This window comes from Mustela erminea, chromosome 2 (assembly GCF_009829155.1).
Source record: "Mustela erminea isolate mMusErm1 chromosome 2, mMusErm1.Pri, whole genome shotgun sequence".
NCBI classification, from domain to species: domain Eukaryota; kingdom Metazoa; phylum Chordata; class Mammalia; order Carnivora; family Mustelidae; genus Mustela; species Mustela erminea.
The window spans coordinates 46,428,070-46,444,188 of record NC_045615.1 but is presented as its reverse complement, the minus strand read 5'-3'; the positions used below and the strand labels follow the sequence as shown (position 1 = coordinate 46,444,188).

General features: G+C 36.0%; 1 protein-coding gene across 7 annotated transcripts in view; it reads left to right on the top strand.

Annotated features, from left to right (window-relative positions):
- Positions 1-13,955, top strand: part of KLHL8 (kelch like family member 8) — a 55,207-nt gene extending 41,252 nt beyond the window's left edge. For all 7 annotated transcript variants that reach the window (XM_032332825.1, XM_032332824.1, XM_032332823.1 and 4 more), the window contains 6 exons: positions 1,049-1,192; positions 2,401-2,512; positions 9,200-9,368; positions 9,580-9,739; positions 11,849-12,050; positions 12,295-13,955. In XM_032332825.1, the coding sequence (XP_032188716.1) occupies positions 1,049-1,192; positions 2,401-2,512; positions 9,200-9,368; positions 9,580-9,739; positions 11,849-12,050; positions 12,295-12,418 (911 nt within the window). In that variant the 3' untranslated portion in view covers positions 12,419-13,955. The remainder of the gene's footprint in view (positions 1-1,048; positions 1,193-2,400; positions 2,513-9,199; positions 9,369-9,579; positions 9,740-11,848; positions 12,051-12,294) is intronic.
- The last annotated feature ends 2,164 nt before the right edge of the window (positions 13,956-16,119 follow it).

Genomic DNA, 16,119 nt, shown 5'->3' with positions numbered 1-16,119 from the left:
TTTTAAATCTATAATTTAGTGGCATTGGCTAAAGTTTTTAAAAACTACTGATTCAGGTAATGGAAAGCTGTTGAAAGAGTCTTTTAATCTATTCTGTTGAAGGTCTGCAAGCAAAAAGACTACTAAGTGATAAAGGACAGGATTTTGCAGTAGTTGTAATAGCAGATGAAGGCCTGAACCACAGCAGTGGCTGGGAGGGAGGGAGACGGAGCGCAGGGCCCCTCAGGGAAGGAGGAGGTTTCAGGTAGGTGAGGAAGAGAGAGCATTTGAGTATGTTGGGTTTGAGGTGCCTGTGGGACGTCAAGTGGAAATGTGGCTTCGATGTGTTGCTTGGAAGGCTCATTATGATACAGATGCAATTTAAAATCAAGGAATGTTCTTTTCCTGTGTGAACATGAAGTATGTGAGAAGCAGGCAAAGGATGAAACATGGGAAACATAGGAAAGAAAAACTATTGCAGACAAAGGAGACTTCGGTGTTATGAAAATCAAGAGAATTTAAGAAGTTTTCCAAAAAGCAGGGTGATCAACATATTGAGTTGCATTAGTATTCAATAAGAAATTAACTTAAGGGGCACCTGGGTGGCTCAGTTGGTTAGGCATCTGCCATCAGCTCCACGTCAGGTTCCCTGCTCAGTGAGGAGCTTGCCTCTCCCTCTGCTGCTCTCCGTGCTCATGCTCTCTCATTCTCTAGCTCACTGTCTCAAATAAATAAATAAAATCTTAAAAAAAAAAAAGAAATTAAGAGTTTATTGGATGTAGTTTTGACCTTACAAGAGCAATTTAACAGAGTGGGTGAAGATCTAAACCATACTACAATGGGATGTTAGCAGAGATAGCTGAGTTATCGTGTTCTTTGAGAAATTCAGGTAAGGTGAAAAAAGAAAATTAGGATTTTAGTGACATAATGACATTGAAGTTATCCAAATAACTTGTTTTTTTTTTAGCAGTTCTTGAAAATTTTGTCTTCCTAAGTATTTTTTCCACACTAATTAAAAAAACATTAAGGAGCTATAATTCTGATCTGTATTTTCTGGCTTTACCTTTAGGTGTGCTGTTTTGTGTAGGTGGTCGAGGTGGATCTGGTGACCCCTTTCGCAGTATTGAATGCTATTCTATCAGCAAAAACAGTTGGTTTTTTGGGCCAGAAATGAATAGTCGAAGGCGACATGTGGGTGTAATCTCTGTGGAAGGTGGGTCCATTATTGTCTTAAGTCATAGCACATGATGATAACACACTTCTAAATATTTAAATATTGAGAATTTCTATAAGAATGTTGCTAAATTATAAAATGTTTCACTATATCACTAAGATATTTGTGTGGTGACTATTTACTTGCCTTATGCCTATAGATGCTCAACGAACAATCTCTTGCATGTAGGTGCTTATTGGGGGAGGAATATTAGGGAAAAGCGTGTTAAAATAAAGAGTTAAACTCTTCTAAGTTATATTTGCAAAATAATCAAACTAAAAAAAGTATTGAACTCAAATAATAAATACATATCAGCTTTTTCGATACCTAATTATTATTGAAATGAGTTTTTTTTTAAACTGGTTACTGAAAATGAAATAATTACAGAACTGTTAGAGGACTTTAAAAAAGTAACTTTTTTTCTGATTATAGAAGTGTAAATTCTTTTTTGGGGGGGGGAATATGAAAACATTCTAATAAAAAGTAAAAATCATCCGTAGTCCAAATACCCAGAAATAATCACAGTTGACATTTTATATGTAACCTTTAACATTATTTATTTTATGTGTATTTTTAATAACTTCATTTAGAAAGTTTGATCATACTGTATTGAATTTTGTATTTTTTCATATAACATTGAGCATTTTTTAATTTTACTAAACATTCTTTGAAACCATGATTAGTGATTTCATCTATGTAATAAAAAGTTGGGAAACCAAAGGTAGGGATAGGTTTGATATTTAAATAACTTCATATAGAACAGCATGTTCCCAGCATTTTATTAAGTAGAAGCTTACAATTATTTTTACTTGAGGGACACCTGGGTGGCTCAGTTGGTTAGGCGGCTGCCTTCGGCTTGGGTCATGATCCCACCGTCCTGGGATCAAGTCCCACATTCGGCTCCTTACTCGGCGGGGAGCCTGCTTCTCCCTCTGCCTCTGCTGTCACTCTGCCTGCCTGTGTTCACTCTCCCTCTCTCTCTCTGGCAAATAAATAAATAAAATCTTTAAAAACAAAATAAAACAAAGAAACAATTATTTTTATTTGACTATTTAAGTGACATTATTCATGATGACGAACAGAAGAATATTTGTTGAAAATTATCATGCTATTCTAATTATATGTTGATCTCATGTATACATTATGTATGTACATAACTATCAATTTACTTACTTAGAATCAAATGAAAATGCTTCTCTGTTTGACAGGTAAAGTGTATGCAGTTGGTGGACATGATGGAAATGAACATTTAGGTAGCATGGAGATGTTTGATCCTTTCACTAATAAATGGATGATGAAGGCATCAATGAACACAAAGAGGTGAATTAGCATGGAAATTTTTTTGATTTATTGGTGGAAAATAAAGCTTCCAATAACTGAAAGGGCTAATTTTCTACTTTTTATGTTTTTAGAAACTTTAAATACCGCCTTAAACACATTTTGTTAAATTTAGCATCCAGTGTGATGCTTTGTTATAACTTTTCATAATTTCTTTCTTGAGAATGTATTTTATATTTTAGAATATAGTAACAAATAATATAGTTTCCACCTAAACCTGAGCCTGAAAACTGATTTTTTTTTTAAATTTTGAAATAATTTTAGACTTAGGGACAAATAACAGAGTTCCTACATACCAGTGATTCTCAACAAAAGATGATTTTGCCTCCTCTGTGGAACATTTGTCAATATCTGGAGGCATTTTTGGTTGTCACAGTTTGGGAGTGGAGACGTTGGGGGAATAACTGCTGGCATCTAGATGGGAGAAGCCATGGATGTTGCTAAAAATCCTGTAATGCACAAGAAAGCCCTCCACAGCAAAGAATTTTCCCCATCCCAAATTTTAGTAGTGCTGAGATAGAGAAATCCTGCTGTATACTCTTAACCCAGCTCCCCTAATGTTGACATCTTACACTCAATTGCTTTGAGTAGGATAGACATTTTAACAATTTGTTTTTACATAGTACAATTATCAGGAAACTAAAATTAATACAGTGGTATTAGTTAATATAGATTTTATTCCACTTTTGCCAGTTTGTCCACATATTCCTATGCTTTGAATTGGGTTTTCTTGTCTAATTATATTGCTTATTAATATAATACAATGTAAGTAGTAGCAGAAATGGTAGGTGTTTTTGCCTTATTTATTTTTTTGAAAGATTTTATTTATTTATTTGACAGAGACAGTGAGAGAGAGAACACAAGCAGGGGGGATGGGAGAGGGAGAAGCCGGCTTTCCGCCAAGCAGGGAGCCTGATGTGGGGCTCCATCCCAGGACTCTGGGATCATGATCTGAGCCGAAGGCAGACAGCTATCAACTGAACCACCCAGGAGCCCCCATTTTGTCTTATTTTTTATCTTAGTGGAAATGTCTCTAATGTTTTCCTATTAAATTAGATACTGGCTTTAGGATTAAGGCATAGGTACTTTAACATACTAAGAAAATACCCCTCAGGGCACCTGGGTGGTTCAGTTAAGGGTCTGCCTTCAGCTCAGGTCCTGATCCCAAGGTAGGGGGATCAAGTCCCCCTTCGGGCTCTGGAGCAGCAGAGTCTGCTTCTGCTCCTCCCCACTACCTGTGCTCTCTCGCTCTCCCTCAGTCTCTCTCAAATAAATAAATAAATTCTTTTAAAAAATAGCCCTAGTTTTTACTCATTCTTTATTATGAGCATTAATATTAATAATTTTCATTTATAGTAAATTGAAATATATGTTGATAAGTGGATTAGTCTAAAGAAGAGGAATATTTTCCATAACATGACTTAGTAAATGTTGACTAGAATTTTTTTAATGACTTGAATATCAAATTTTCAGATATCTTAAGGTGAACGGATAGCTAATATTTGATCAAACTAAGATTCAAAAGCATAGGGCTCCTGGGTGGCTCAGTGGGTTAAAGCCTCTGCCTTAGGCTCAGGTCATGATTTCAGGGTCCTGGGATTGAGCCCCGTATTGGGCTCTCTGCTCAGCGGGGGAGCCTCTTTCCCTCTCACTCACTGCCTGCCTCTCTGCCTACTTGTGATCTCTCTCTCTGTGTTAAATAAATAAATAAAATCTTAAAAAAAAAAGAGAGAGAAAGAAAGAAGGAAGGAAAGAAAGAAAGAAAATTAACCACATTTTCTTTATCCATTTATCTATCGATGGATTTCCGGGATGCTTCCATAGTTTGACTATTGTAAATAATGTTGTAATGAACATTGGGATGCATATATCCCTTTGAATTAGTGTTTTCATATTCTTTGGGTGAATACCCAGTAGTGGATCTTAGGGTAGTTCTATTTTTAATTTTTTGAGGAACTTCCATACTGCGTTCCACAGTAGCTGCACGAGTTTGCATTCCCACCAACAACGCACAAAGGGTTCCTTTTTCTCCACATCTTTGCTGATAGTGTTGTTTCTTGTGTTTTTGATTTTAGCAATTCTGAGAGGTATGAGATAGTATCTCATTGTGGTTTTCATTGGCATTTCCCTGATAATAAGTGACGTTGAGCATCTTTTTATCTGTTAGCCATCTGGATGTCTTCTTTGGAAAAATGTCTGCTCATGTCTTGCTCCCATTGTTTGGGTTTGGGGTGTTGAGTTTGATAAGTTCTTTATAGATTTTGTATACCAGCTCTTTATTGGTAAGTCATTTGTAAACATCTTCTCATTCAATAGGTTGCCTTTGAGTTTTGTTTATTGTCTCCTTTGCTGTGCAGAAGCTTTTTATTTTGGTGTAGTCCCTATAGTTTATTTTTCCTTTGTTTCCCTTGCCTTAGGAGACATATCTAGAAAGATGTTGCTATGATTAGTGTTAGAAAATATTGCCTTTTCTTTCTTCTAGGATTTTTATGGTTTCAGGTCTCACATATAAACTCTTAATCCACTTTGAATTTATTTTTGTGTATGGTGAAAGAGAGCGGGGCCAGTCTCACTATTTTGCATGCTACTGTCAGGTTTTCCCAACACCATTTATAGACAAGACTGTTTTTTTCCATTGCATACTCTTTCCTCCTTTGACAGAGATTAATTGACCATATTGTTGTGAGTTTATTTCTGGGCTCTCTACTCTGTTCCAGTGACCTATATTTCTCTTTTTATGCCAGTACCATACTGTTCTGATTACTACATATTTGTAATATAACTTGTGGTCTGGAATTGTGATACCTCCAGTTTTCTTTTTCAAGATTGCCTTAGCTATTCAGGGTTTTTCATGGTTCCATACAAATTTTAGGATTATTTGTTCTAGTTCTGTGAAAAATGCTGTTGCTATTTTGATACAGAGTGCATTAAATCTGTAAATTGCTTTGAGTAGGATAGACATTTTAACCATCTGTTTTTACCCATGAACATGGAATATCGTTCCATTTTTGTTGTCTTAAATTTCTTTCAACATTGTTTTATAGTTTTCAAAGTATAGGTTTTTCACCTCTGGTTAGGTTTGTTCCTAGGTATTTTATTCTTTTTGGTGCAGTTGTAAACAAGATTGTTCTCTTAATTTCTCTTTCTGGTGCTTCATTATTAGGGTATAGAAATGCAACAGGGGCTCCTGGATGGCTCAGTTAATTAAGTGTCTGATTCTTGATTTCAACTCAGGTCATGATCACATGGGTTTACTTCTGTAAATCTTTTTTTTTTTTTCTTTTTTTAAAGACTTTATTTACTTGAGAGAGCAAGCAAGCATGAGCACAGGAGGGAGAGGGAGAAGCAGACTCCTGCTGAGCAGGGAGCCTGATGTGGGGCTCAATCCTAAGGCCCTGAGATCATGACCTAAGCTGAAGCAGATGCTTAATCGACTAAGCCACCCATGTGCCCCAAGGGCAATAATTCTAAATGTAGGGTGGTAAAGGTTGCTTGAGAATGGGGAAAATCTTAAGGAAGTTCCATTTAAATTAAGATCTGAAGGAATAGAAGTATTTATCCTAGGTAAGTGTTGGTGGGTAGAAGGGTGATGGGTGAAAAGAAATGAAGTCTGAAAATCTGGAGGTCAACATGAACAGAGAATATAAAGGAAGTCCAGTAAGGTGAATGGTGTGAAAAATAAGGCTGAAATATTAGGAAAGGTTGAGGGACACCTGGGTGGCTCAGTTGATTAAGTGGCTGCCTTCAGTTCAGGTCTTGATCCCAGCCAGGGCCATAAGATCAAGTCCCGCATCAGGCTCCTTGCTCCACAGGGAGACTGCTTCTCCCTTTCTCTCTACCTGCCTCTCCTCCTGCTTGTGCTCTCTCTCTCTGTGTCAAATAAATAAATAAAAACTTAAAAAAAAAATACGAAAGGGTGAGGGTCTTTCAGGTTTGCCAAGAGTTTATTTTATCTGGTGAGCTTTCTCTCTCTCTCTCTCTCTCTCTCTCTCTCTCTCACACACACACACACACACACACACATATACTTTTTAATAGCAGGGGATTGAAATGGAGAAAGGATTTGAGGAGGACCAGAGTGAAAACAGTTTGGGAGACCAAGAGGGTTATTGTAATATTTTAGTCAAGAAATAATGGTGGCTTGGACTAAAATAGGAAAAAATGGGATACAAAGGACATATTTGAGGGATAATTTGGAAGTATACAATCAAGATTTTATGATAATTAGATGTGGAAGGTGAAAAGAGCAAGAAGCAAGGATGATCCTTCAGTTTTTGGCTTAAGTAGTTGGATATGGGTAGCGGTACGATTTTCTGTGTTAGGAAAAAAGAGATAACAGGATAAAATTTTTGTTTCCCTTGTGGTGGGTGTATTCATTTTCTATTGCTGTGAAACTATTTACCCCACACTTAGCAGCTTAAAACAGTACCTGTTTATTAAAGCTCACAGTTCCATTGGTAAGAAGTTTGGCAGGTTTGACTGAGTTTTCCATTTAGGGTCTTACAAGGCCAAAATCAAGGTGTAGGGTGGGCTAAGCTGTTATCTGGAGGCTCTGGGGAAGAATCTACTTTCAAGGTCATTTAGGTTATTGATAGAACTCTGTTCCTTGAGATTGTGGGACTAAATTTTTATTTTTACTGGCTGTTGCCAGGTATCACTCTCAATTCCTAGAAGCCACTTTCAGGTCCTTTCCAGGTGCTCCCCTCTGTCTTTAGACAAGCAGTGGGATGCAGAATCCATCTTATTCTTTGAGTTGTCTCTGCTACGAGCTGCAGAAACCTCTCTAATAGGGCTTGTGTAATTAGATTAGGACCGTTCAAGTAATCTCCTTTTTGCCATATAATGTAATAAAATCATGGGAGTAAAACTAGAGGGTGAATATACTGGGGGTGGGGGGCTACATCTTAAAATTTGCTTATCACAGGGAAGTAGGCATGAGTTTCAGCTTAAAGTTAGGTTGAAGAGGGGTGCCTTGCTGACTCAGTTGGTTAAGCATCTGACTCTTGATTTCAGCTCAGGTCGTGATCTCAGGGTCAAGAGGGAGCTTGCTTAATATTCTCTCTCCCTCATCCTCTGTTTCTCTCTCCTGCCCCCCCACCTCTCTTAATTGCAAAAAAGTAACGTTGAAGAGTTAGCATGACAGATTTAAGGTAGAAGTTGGATATATGTCTGGAAATATACATTTGAGTTATCATAAATCCATGGAAAGAATGAGGTTGCCTTGGGAGAGAGCGTAAAATTGCTAAGAGGCCTTAGGCAACTTCATAATTTAATGATGGGGTAGAGAGGAAGGCACTGATAAAGGAAACAGAATAGCACCAGCCAGAGATTTAGGGGGAAATTCAAATGTGTGATTTCATGAAAATCAAGATGGTTTTGAGGAGTAGGAAATAACATTATTAGTTATTTTGGTTTGGTGATGGGGAGGGAGAGGGAGGGACATTTACTAGGTACACATCTGTCATTATAGAACACCTGTATGTTCTAGGGTGCACACACATGTTCACACACCTGCAAATTTTTATAGCCACAGTATTTTATAAGCCATTGCTCTATACTCAAGAGAAAAGAAATTAGGGGGATTGAAAATGAGTAAAACATTACCCTTAAGAATCCTCCCTAGGATTCTCTTTGGTAAACTTAGACTCTCGGTTGACCAGCTGCACTCTCCAGGAATTTAGCTAATACATAGCTCTAAATATGGGCCAGTCACTGTTCTAAGTGCTTTACCTATATTATCTCTGCATCACAAATGGGTTACAGATGAAGAAGCATGGTAGAAGTTTATAAAGTACACTGTCCAAAGTACATACCAAGTTAATGGCAGTTTATAGTTTTAGAATAGTTTAATTTTTATTGCTGTGTTTTTAAAGAAATTGATATAATTTTTTTCTGATCACCATTACAGTGAATTAGCGTTTAAGAGGGCTAAGTCTCCCTCTTTCCAAGAAGAGAAATACATGCCCTTCAGAAGTAAAGCAATGTGGGGCGCCTGGGTGGCTCAGTGGGTTAAGCCGCTGCCTTCGGCTCAGGTCATGATCTCAGAGTCCTGGGATCGAGTGCTGCATCGGGCTCTCTGCTCAGCAGAGAGCCTGCTTCCCTCTCTCCCTCTCTCTGCCTGCCTCTCCATCTACTTGTGATTTCTCTCTGTCAAATAAATAAATAAAATCTTTAAAAAAAAAAAAAAGAAGTAAAGCAATGTGATGTAAAGTTTGTAATATAAAAATTGATGTTCTTTTGTGTGGTACCATGAAACCCTGCATCAAAACACGTGCTCAGCAATGACTTGAATTTAGAAATGAGATTGACTTCTGACCTCTACAGCAAAACATTTCTACCAATTCATTAATCTCTCATTAGGCGATGTTTTACTGTTGAATGTTTTGGACTCCATTTATATTATTTTGTTGGGTTTCATTTTATTTCATTTGAGTTTAAAGTAACCTGGGTAGACTGTGTGTTATAAAACTCCAGAGGGCACTGTTCACATACAGTCACACAATTTGGCAACCTTGTAGCCACCTATTCAGAAGCTCTGATAAATCTAAAAATAATGGGAAAAAACCCTCATTGAAGTTAACAAAGTAAATGACTTCCTTTAGCATATTTTTACTACCTTTTTTCTGGAAACAAAACCAGATGCTAAAGTATGTTTTATTGTCTTTGCAGGCGAGGAATTGCCTTGGCCTCCTTGGGAGGTCCAATTTATGCAATTGGTGGGTTAGATGACAACACTTGCTTCAATGATGTGGAAAGATATGACATAGAATCTGATCAGTGGAGTACAGTGGCACCAATGAATAGCCCTCGTGGAGGAGTTGGCTCTGTGGCTCTTATAGTAAGTTATGTGGCAGTTTGCTCCTGGATTACATTGTATGACAGCCCTAATAAAGGTCTGCTCTAGTCCTATCTCCAGGTTGCAGATAATGATTGTATACCATATTATCTCATGAAACACTGCTTTCTTACACATTCTGGTCTACTGATAGGACCACATATAATTCAATTAAAAGTCTAATGTCACATGTTTTTATTCTTTCCTCATTTAGAACCATGTTTATGCAGTAGGTGGCAATGATGGAGTAGCTTCTTTATCTAGCGTGGAAAGGTATGATCCACATCTGGATAAGTGGATAGAAGTTAAAGAAATGGGTCAACGAAGAGCAGGCAATGGAGTTAGTGAGCTCCATGGTTGCTTGTACGTTGTTGGTGAGTGGATGGTATTTGTTTTAGTTTATTTAGCTTAATTTGTTGCATTATATACAATGATAGTGTCAAAGACAACACACATTATACTGGATTTACGCTCAAATGGAATAGTCCTAAGATTTGCTTTCGAAGTACTAAGGTTCACCTTCAAGTTTTTTGTTTACACCTTCATCTTTCACATTTAAAATTTGTACCTTCATATTTTTACTAGGAGTTGCAAATATATCTAAAGTAGAGGATTATATTTAAATAAGATATGTATTTTTTAATGTAAAGACACAAACGTGCTTTGCTAAAATCTTTAAAGATTTAAGAAATTTGTTTCTCATCTTTATTTCACGGGAATTATGTTGACTCCTTTAAGCAAAGCAATGGATATTTCATATGCATAATGGCTGCTGGTATCTCTACCTTGCTTTTTACTTACTGAATTGCCGAATTGGAAGGAACCATAGGCAGTGCTTTCTCAACCTTTAATATGCATATGAATATTCCGAAGATACTGTTAAACTCAGGGGAGGAGCCCAGATTCTGTATTTCTAAGGCTCCCAAGTGATAATCAGTGCTGCTTCTGGTCCATTCAGCACACTTTCAGTAGCAAGGTTTTAAAGAACTATGAGATGGGAATAATGATGAGAATTATTAATGAGAACTATGAGAATTATCTTTGAGAGAATTATTCTAATAGAAACAATATACATGAAGCATCTCAAACTGCATCTGGCATTTTGTAGTTACTCTGTAAAATGGGTGGCAATATTGTGATTAGTAATTCCCTCCTTTACAGAAAAAGAAATTGTTCAGAGAGGTTGTAACTAGCATATGTCACACTTAGGTTGATGTAAACTGTTTAGTATTACATAACTTACAGTTCTTGATAAGAGAGTGTGGGATGTTATTAGCATTGAAATATCTGCAAGTAATAGAAGTAATGCTGAATATTCCAGTGCTTATGTGTATTAAAAGAAATAACATAATTTACCTTTAGATCTTGTCTGATCCTTACAGCTCTGTGAGGTAGCAAAGATTCAGCCTGAATAAATTACCTTATCATCACATGCCTTCTAAACCAGTGACAAAGCTGGAATTTGAACGTGGGTCTATGAGAAATCACAGTTCTTGCAATACACAGTTGTTATGTCTCACAGCTCCCTATTTAGGAGAACTAAACCCTTTATTATAATGAAAATGTGTTTTGTGGTGAGGATACTACCATACACATTTGTTGATATTTATTGAATTATACACATAAAATTGGTGAATTTTAGTTCAATTAAATTGATTTAATTAAACCCATTAGAGAAGTTAACTGTTGTGTTTTTTTTTTGTTTTTTTTTTTTTACTGACCTTGTTTCTGAATAGACTGATCATAATAGCAACACTTCCTGTCCTCAGGAAAATAGGTTTAGTTGCTAAAGAAAGTTATTACTCACGTAGACTGAGATGGAGTCTAAAAAGAGGCACATTTATTTTTAAGGGAAAGAACACTGTCCAAATTATAGTCTCTGTAACCCTCGGGAATATATTAAGTAGCATTGTTAGAATGATGTATAGAGAGAACTGTCATCATCTAGATTATGTAGCATGAAGATGTAGTTTTGGCAAAAATTGGTAAGAATTCAGTCATAGCCATCTCTAATTATGATGACCATTACAGTATTAGGGGAAGCAGTTGGAAAACTTTTGAGTCAAATGATTTCAGTGGTATTTTAGTCTCTTCTCAGGCCCTCTTACTATTTAAAAAATATATAATACACAACGTATACACAGAGAAGGAATCTCAGTACTGTCTTAGATTCCTCTAGGAAGTGAAGGACAAATTATGAATGTTTGTGGGGTTTTTCTTCTCCAGAATTATCTGCTTAGATATGGGGACTTAAGTTTTTTCTATTTTAAGATTTTTAATCTTAGTATTGAGGTAAAATACTAAGTTATCTTGAATTGTAGAAAAATGTCTAATAGGAGTTGTGGGGTGAATTTTTTTCCCTGATTTTCTCTTTTCTAAAATGTTTTTAAAGGATTGGGTTGTAGAAGCTATTGGATTGAGGTTTAATAGTTAATTTCTGTGACATGTACTATTTTTTAAAATCTCTTTTTTTATATATATAGGTGGTTTTGATGATAATTCTCCTCTGAGTTCAGTTGAGCGGTATGATCCTCGGAACAACAAATGGGATTATGTAGCAGCACTTACCACTCCCAGGGGTGGAGTGGGGATTGCAACAGTGATGGGCAAAATCTTTGCAGTTGGTGGGCATAACGGCAATGCATACTTAAATACAGTGGAAGCATTTGATCCAGTGCTGAATAGGTAATTTTCATGTTTCCTGTATGCTTTAATGGGATCTTCCAGTAACAGATTATTCCAGAGTGCTAAAATACTACTAGATATAGCTATTAATATAAAACATTAGGGATATCTTACCTCCCTGAGGAAACTTGTGGTCTTTCAGTCCCAATAATAGGGAGTTTTTAGCTATGGCTGTTGGTATTTTGAGTAAAGTAAATCGTGCTTTGTTTTATGATTACACACTTTTTGTCTTCTGTCTTTTCAGGTGGGAGCTGGTTGGATCTGTGTCTCACTGCAGAGCTGGAGCAGGCGTAGCTGTGTGTGCCTGTTTAACCAGCCAAATTCGAGATGTAGGTCATGGATCCAATAATGTGGTTGATTGTATGTGATTTGAGTTCCGGCCACCAACAATTTAGCCATAATTGATATGCAAGAAGGACAACCAGGATTTTGTATGACCACCTTTGAACAGTTTTCACTACTGCTGGAGTCTTATTTTAAATGAAAACTGTTGTATTGTGACTAAGTGCAACATTTAGAATGGTAGCTGAAGATCTATTGTAATAAAAGTAAATTTGATACTTTCCACTTTAGCAAATAATGGGGTAGGGAAGAAAAACAATTTAACCTGAAACCATACGTCCTCTGAAAAATTTTTAAAGTAGTACCAGAACCTTGAAATCCCTCTTTAAAGACACTTGGATAAAGCAAAAATGTAAAATGGAATCATTTCCATTTTACCTGAGTCTTACCTTCTCTTTTGCCTAACAGTGTTAACTGTAGGCAGTGGACTTCTCCTAGAGGGGAGATTAGAACCTGGTCTTCAACACAAGTATATCAGGACACATAAAAGACCTGCTCCTTTTGAAGATCATTTCTACTTCGTGCTGATGAATTTATGCCTTGCTTTTTTTCTAGATGTCGATTTTTCAATTTCTTGGATATTTATAGAAGTAGAAAAAATGTTTACTCTTTTTCAGTGTCACTTGGCTGAATTTTCAGAAGCTTTATGGGCTTCTGCTGTAAGAAGCCCTTAATTACAGTTTGAATTATTTAGGGTACCAAATACCTACCTGAACTAATTCCATCTGAATAAATCTATACTTGTATTTTTTCATCTCATGCAAAAAGGACTTGTTTCATATTAGCAAAAATTGAACCAGAAGAAATATTACAGGAGAAGGCTTTAGAGTTGATATTATTCTGGTGCCCCCTTGAGAAACCTTGAGAAGAAATGGTGTCGCTTACATGACTCCCTGAGAGGAATCTGAAAATATGTCTCTTATTTCATTTAATCATTTGGTTTTGAGCCTAGGATTATTACCTTTCCATTTTGCTCTTTTCCACCATCTAGGTTTAAAAAAAAAAACTGGAATTTGGATGTATTTATTATAAAATGAATGCATTTTTACAAAAATTCTTTATAGATTATGGTTTACTGATTAGTTCAAATCCATTATTACCAATAAAAGATATTATTACTAAAAACAGCAAGATTGGAATTTACTGTTTTTTCTGTTTAATCACCTTCAGTATATTTATTGAGCTTCAATTGAAAATATTTCTGTGCATTAATTTGAAGTCAGAATATTGATAAACCTACTGATTTAACAGCTCTTTGTGGTTTTAGCCAATATAATAAAATGGACTATTCATTATATGTAAATATTTGTGTGAATATTTATGAAGAATATTAAAATACTCTGTTTTGTATTTGGAATGCACTTTGGTACCTCTCTTCCAGGCTTCTTTGCATTTTCCTATCATCATGCCTCCCAATTTAGTTTACTTCATTGCTGGTTCACAAGGAAGCTGGGCTATTGAGGAACCCATCCAGCCAGCTCTGAAGTTGATTGCCTATTAACTCTGATGGTCCTCGTTAAAAGGTAGCCTGGGCTTGTCAGCATAGTAGAGTAGAAAGCCACATTACAAAAGCCAATGTCTACTGAGTTTATTAGACCAAAACAAGAAAAAACAAATTATAAGAGGATCTCAGGCTAACAGATAAAGGTCTTCCATGAAGCAGATTTAAAAGTTCCCAAATTACGCCACTTTCTGCTGTCAGCAGCCTATTGGCAAGGTCATAAGTCTTTGCTGGATCTAAATCAGTGTTCTCTTGTACAGCTATAACCATATTTCAGTCATTCCTCAAAACATTTAACTCTCTAGCACTCACTGAACTGGTTACCGTTAGTTGGGTGTGGAGCATAAATGTCAGCACTGGCTTCAGCTGTCTCTTTCTTATGTCTGATGGAACTCTTGTGTTATACTGCTTGTCTGGCTATGGTTATTAGTAGGTTTGTTATATTTATTTTGTGGAAGAGAGGATCATGGTCTTATTTCTAAGGTTATTTAAAATGGTTTTTTTCTTTAACATATTTCTGCCTTTCATGTTTGCAGAATTTGGGAACATATAGGTATTAAACTTCTTTTTTTTTAAGGTGTTAAATTTCTATTTCTGGTTTTTACCATACCGTAGTTATCTAACATACTAACATACCCTAGCTACCTATAAAATAGGAACTACTCATAAGGGAAGTAAAGTGAAGTGAAGAAAACATGTTGGCTGTCTGTTATATCATTAGAAGCAGAGTTTGGAAGGACCTCACAATGGTTATGAAAAGATAAATTTATTAAAAACATTCATATAAAATGAGAATCAGGCTGAAGGAATCAATGCAATTGAAAGATTATTAAATTCATGGGAATAAAGAGATGACATTATTAAAAGAATATGGCTACTTAATTGTGAGGCCTTTCATTTTAACCTCAGGTGTTAGTAAGAAAAGCAAAAAGTGATATAAAATTTTGAAATGACAGATGGGAGAAAAAGAAAAAGTGAAAATTTCCATATTATTATTTCTTCAAAAAGTATTGTAGGTGCTTTTGTGTGATTCTCCCATAAAGTTATTAAAGCCACTGCTTTCCTATATTGATTGTGTTGCCACTTAAAAAAAAATCACCTAATATTGGTTTTGGTTAATTTCACTGTACTCTATGTAACTGATTATTTTAAATTATTTTAAATGTTTGAATAAACTTTGTAGTCCGTCTAAGGAATATATGTATTCTCTTAATTCCCACACACATTTTGAATTTATAATGCTGTTAAATGCCTAGATAAGAGATTGTTGAAATTATATAAACTCCTTTTGCAAATGGTAAACTTAAGAATTTTCTTTGTTACTTTTTTCTCCATTTCTTACATGATAGAGAATGCATTTAGAATCCAATACATACCTTATCAGTTAAGAATGTTTTCTGTGTTTTTTTTATATCAGACTATAAAGAAATTGTTGGGGTGTCATTTGCTCTTTCTCTTCTTCTTTTTTTTTTTTTTAAATTTTACTTATTTATTTGTCAGAGAGAGAGGAGCGAGATTGAGCACAGGCAGACAGAGTGGCAGGCAGAGGCAGAGGGAGAGGGAGAAGCAGGCTCCCCGCCAAGCAAGGAGCCCGATGCGGGACTCGATCCCAGGACACTGGGATCATGACCCGAGCTGAAGGCAGCTGCTCAACCAACTGAGCCACCCAGGCGTCCCAACTCTTTCTCTTCTTTATGTGGAATTAAAAGTTGCAATAAAACTTCTCTAAAATATTTTCTTAAAACTGTATATAAATATAAATTTGTGTAGTAATACTCCCAACAAATCAAAATAATAAATTACCATATATACTGCTAAGGGCTGTGATTACAGTACTTGGATTCACACCAGTACTGTTTATTGATTCACAATGTACTAGGGCGCCTGGTTAAGTTGGTTAAGCATCTGCCTTTGGTTTAGGTCATGATCCCAGAGTCCTGGGATCGAGTCCTTCATCAGTCTCCCTGATAAATAAATAATTTTAAAAAATTTATATATATACTACATGTATCTATTATGAATAGCAACTTCTGTAAGGTCTATGCAGCTTCTCATTTTTGATGCTTTTACAGAATCCTATCAAAACTATGTAATTGCTTATTCTCCATCCCTGAAACTGATTAAGTTGACTGTAATATTTTTTTTCTCATAGAAAGGATTATTTAGGGGCGATGCTCAGTCAGTTAAGCATCGAACTCTTGATCTCAGCGTAAGTTTTCATCTGAG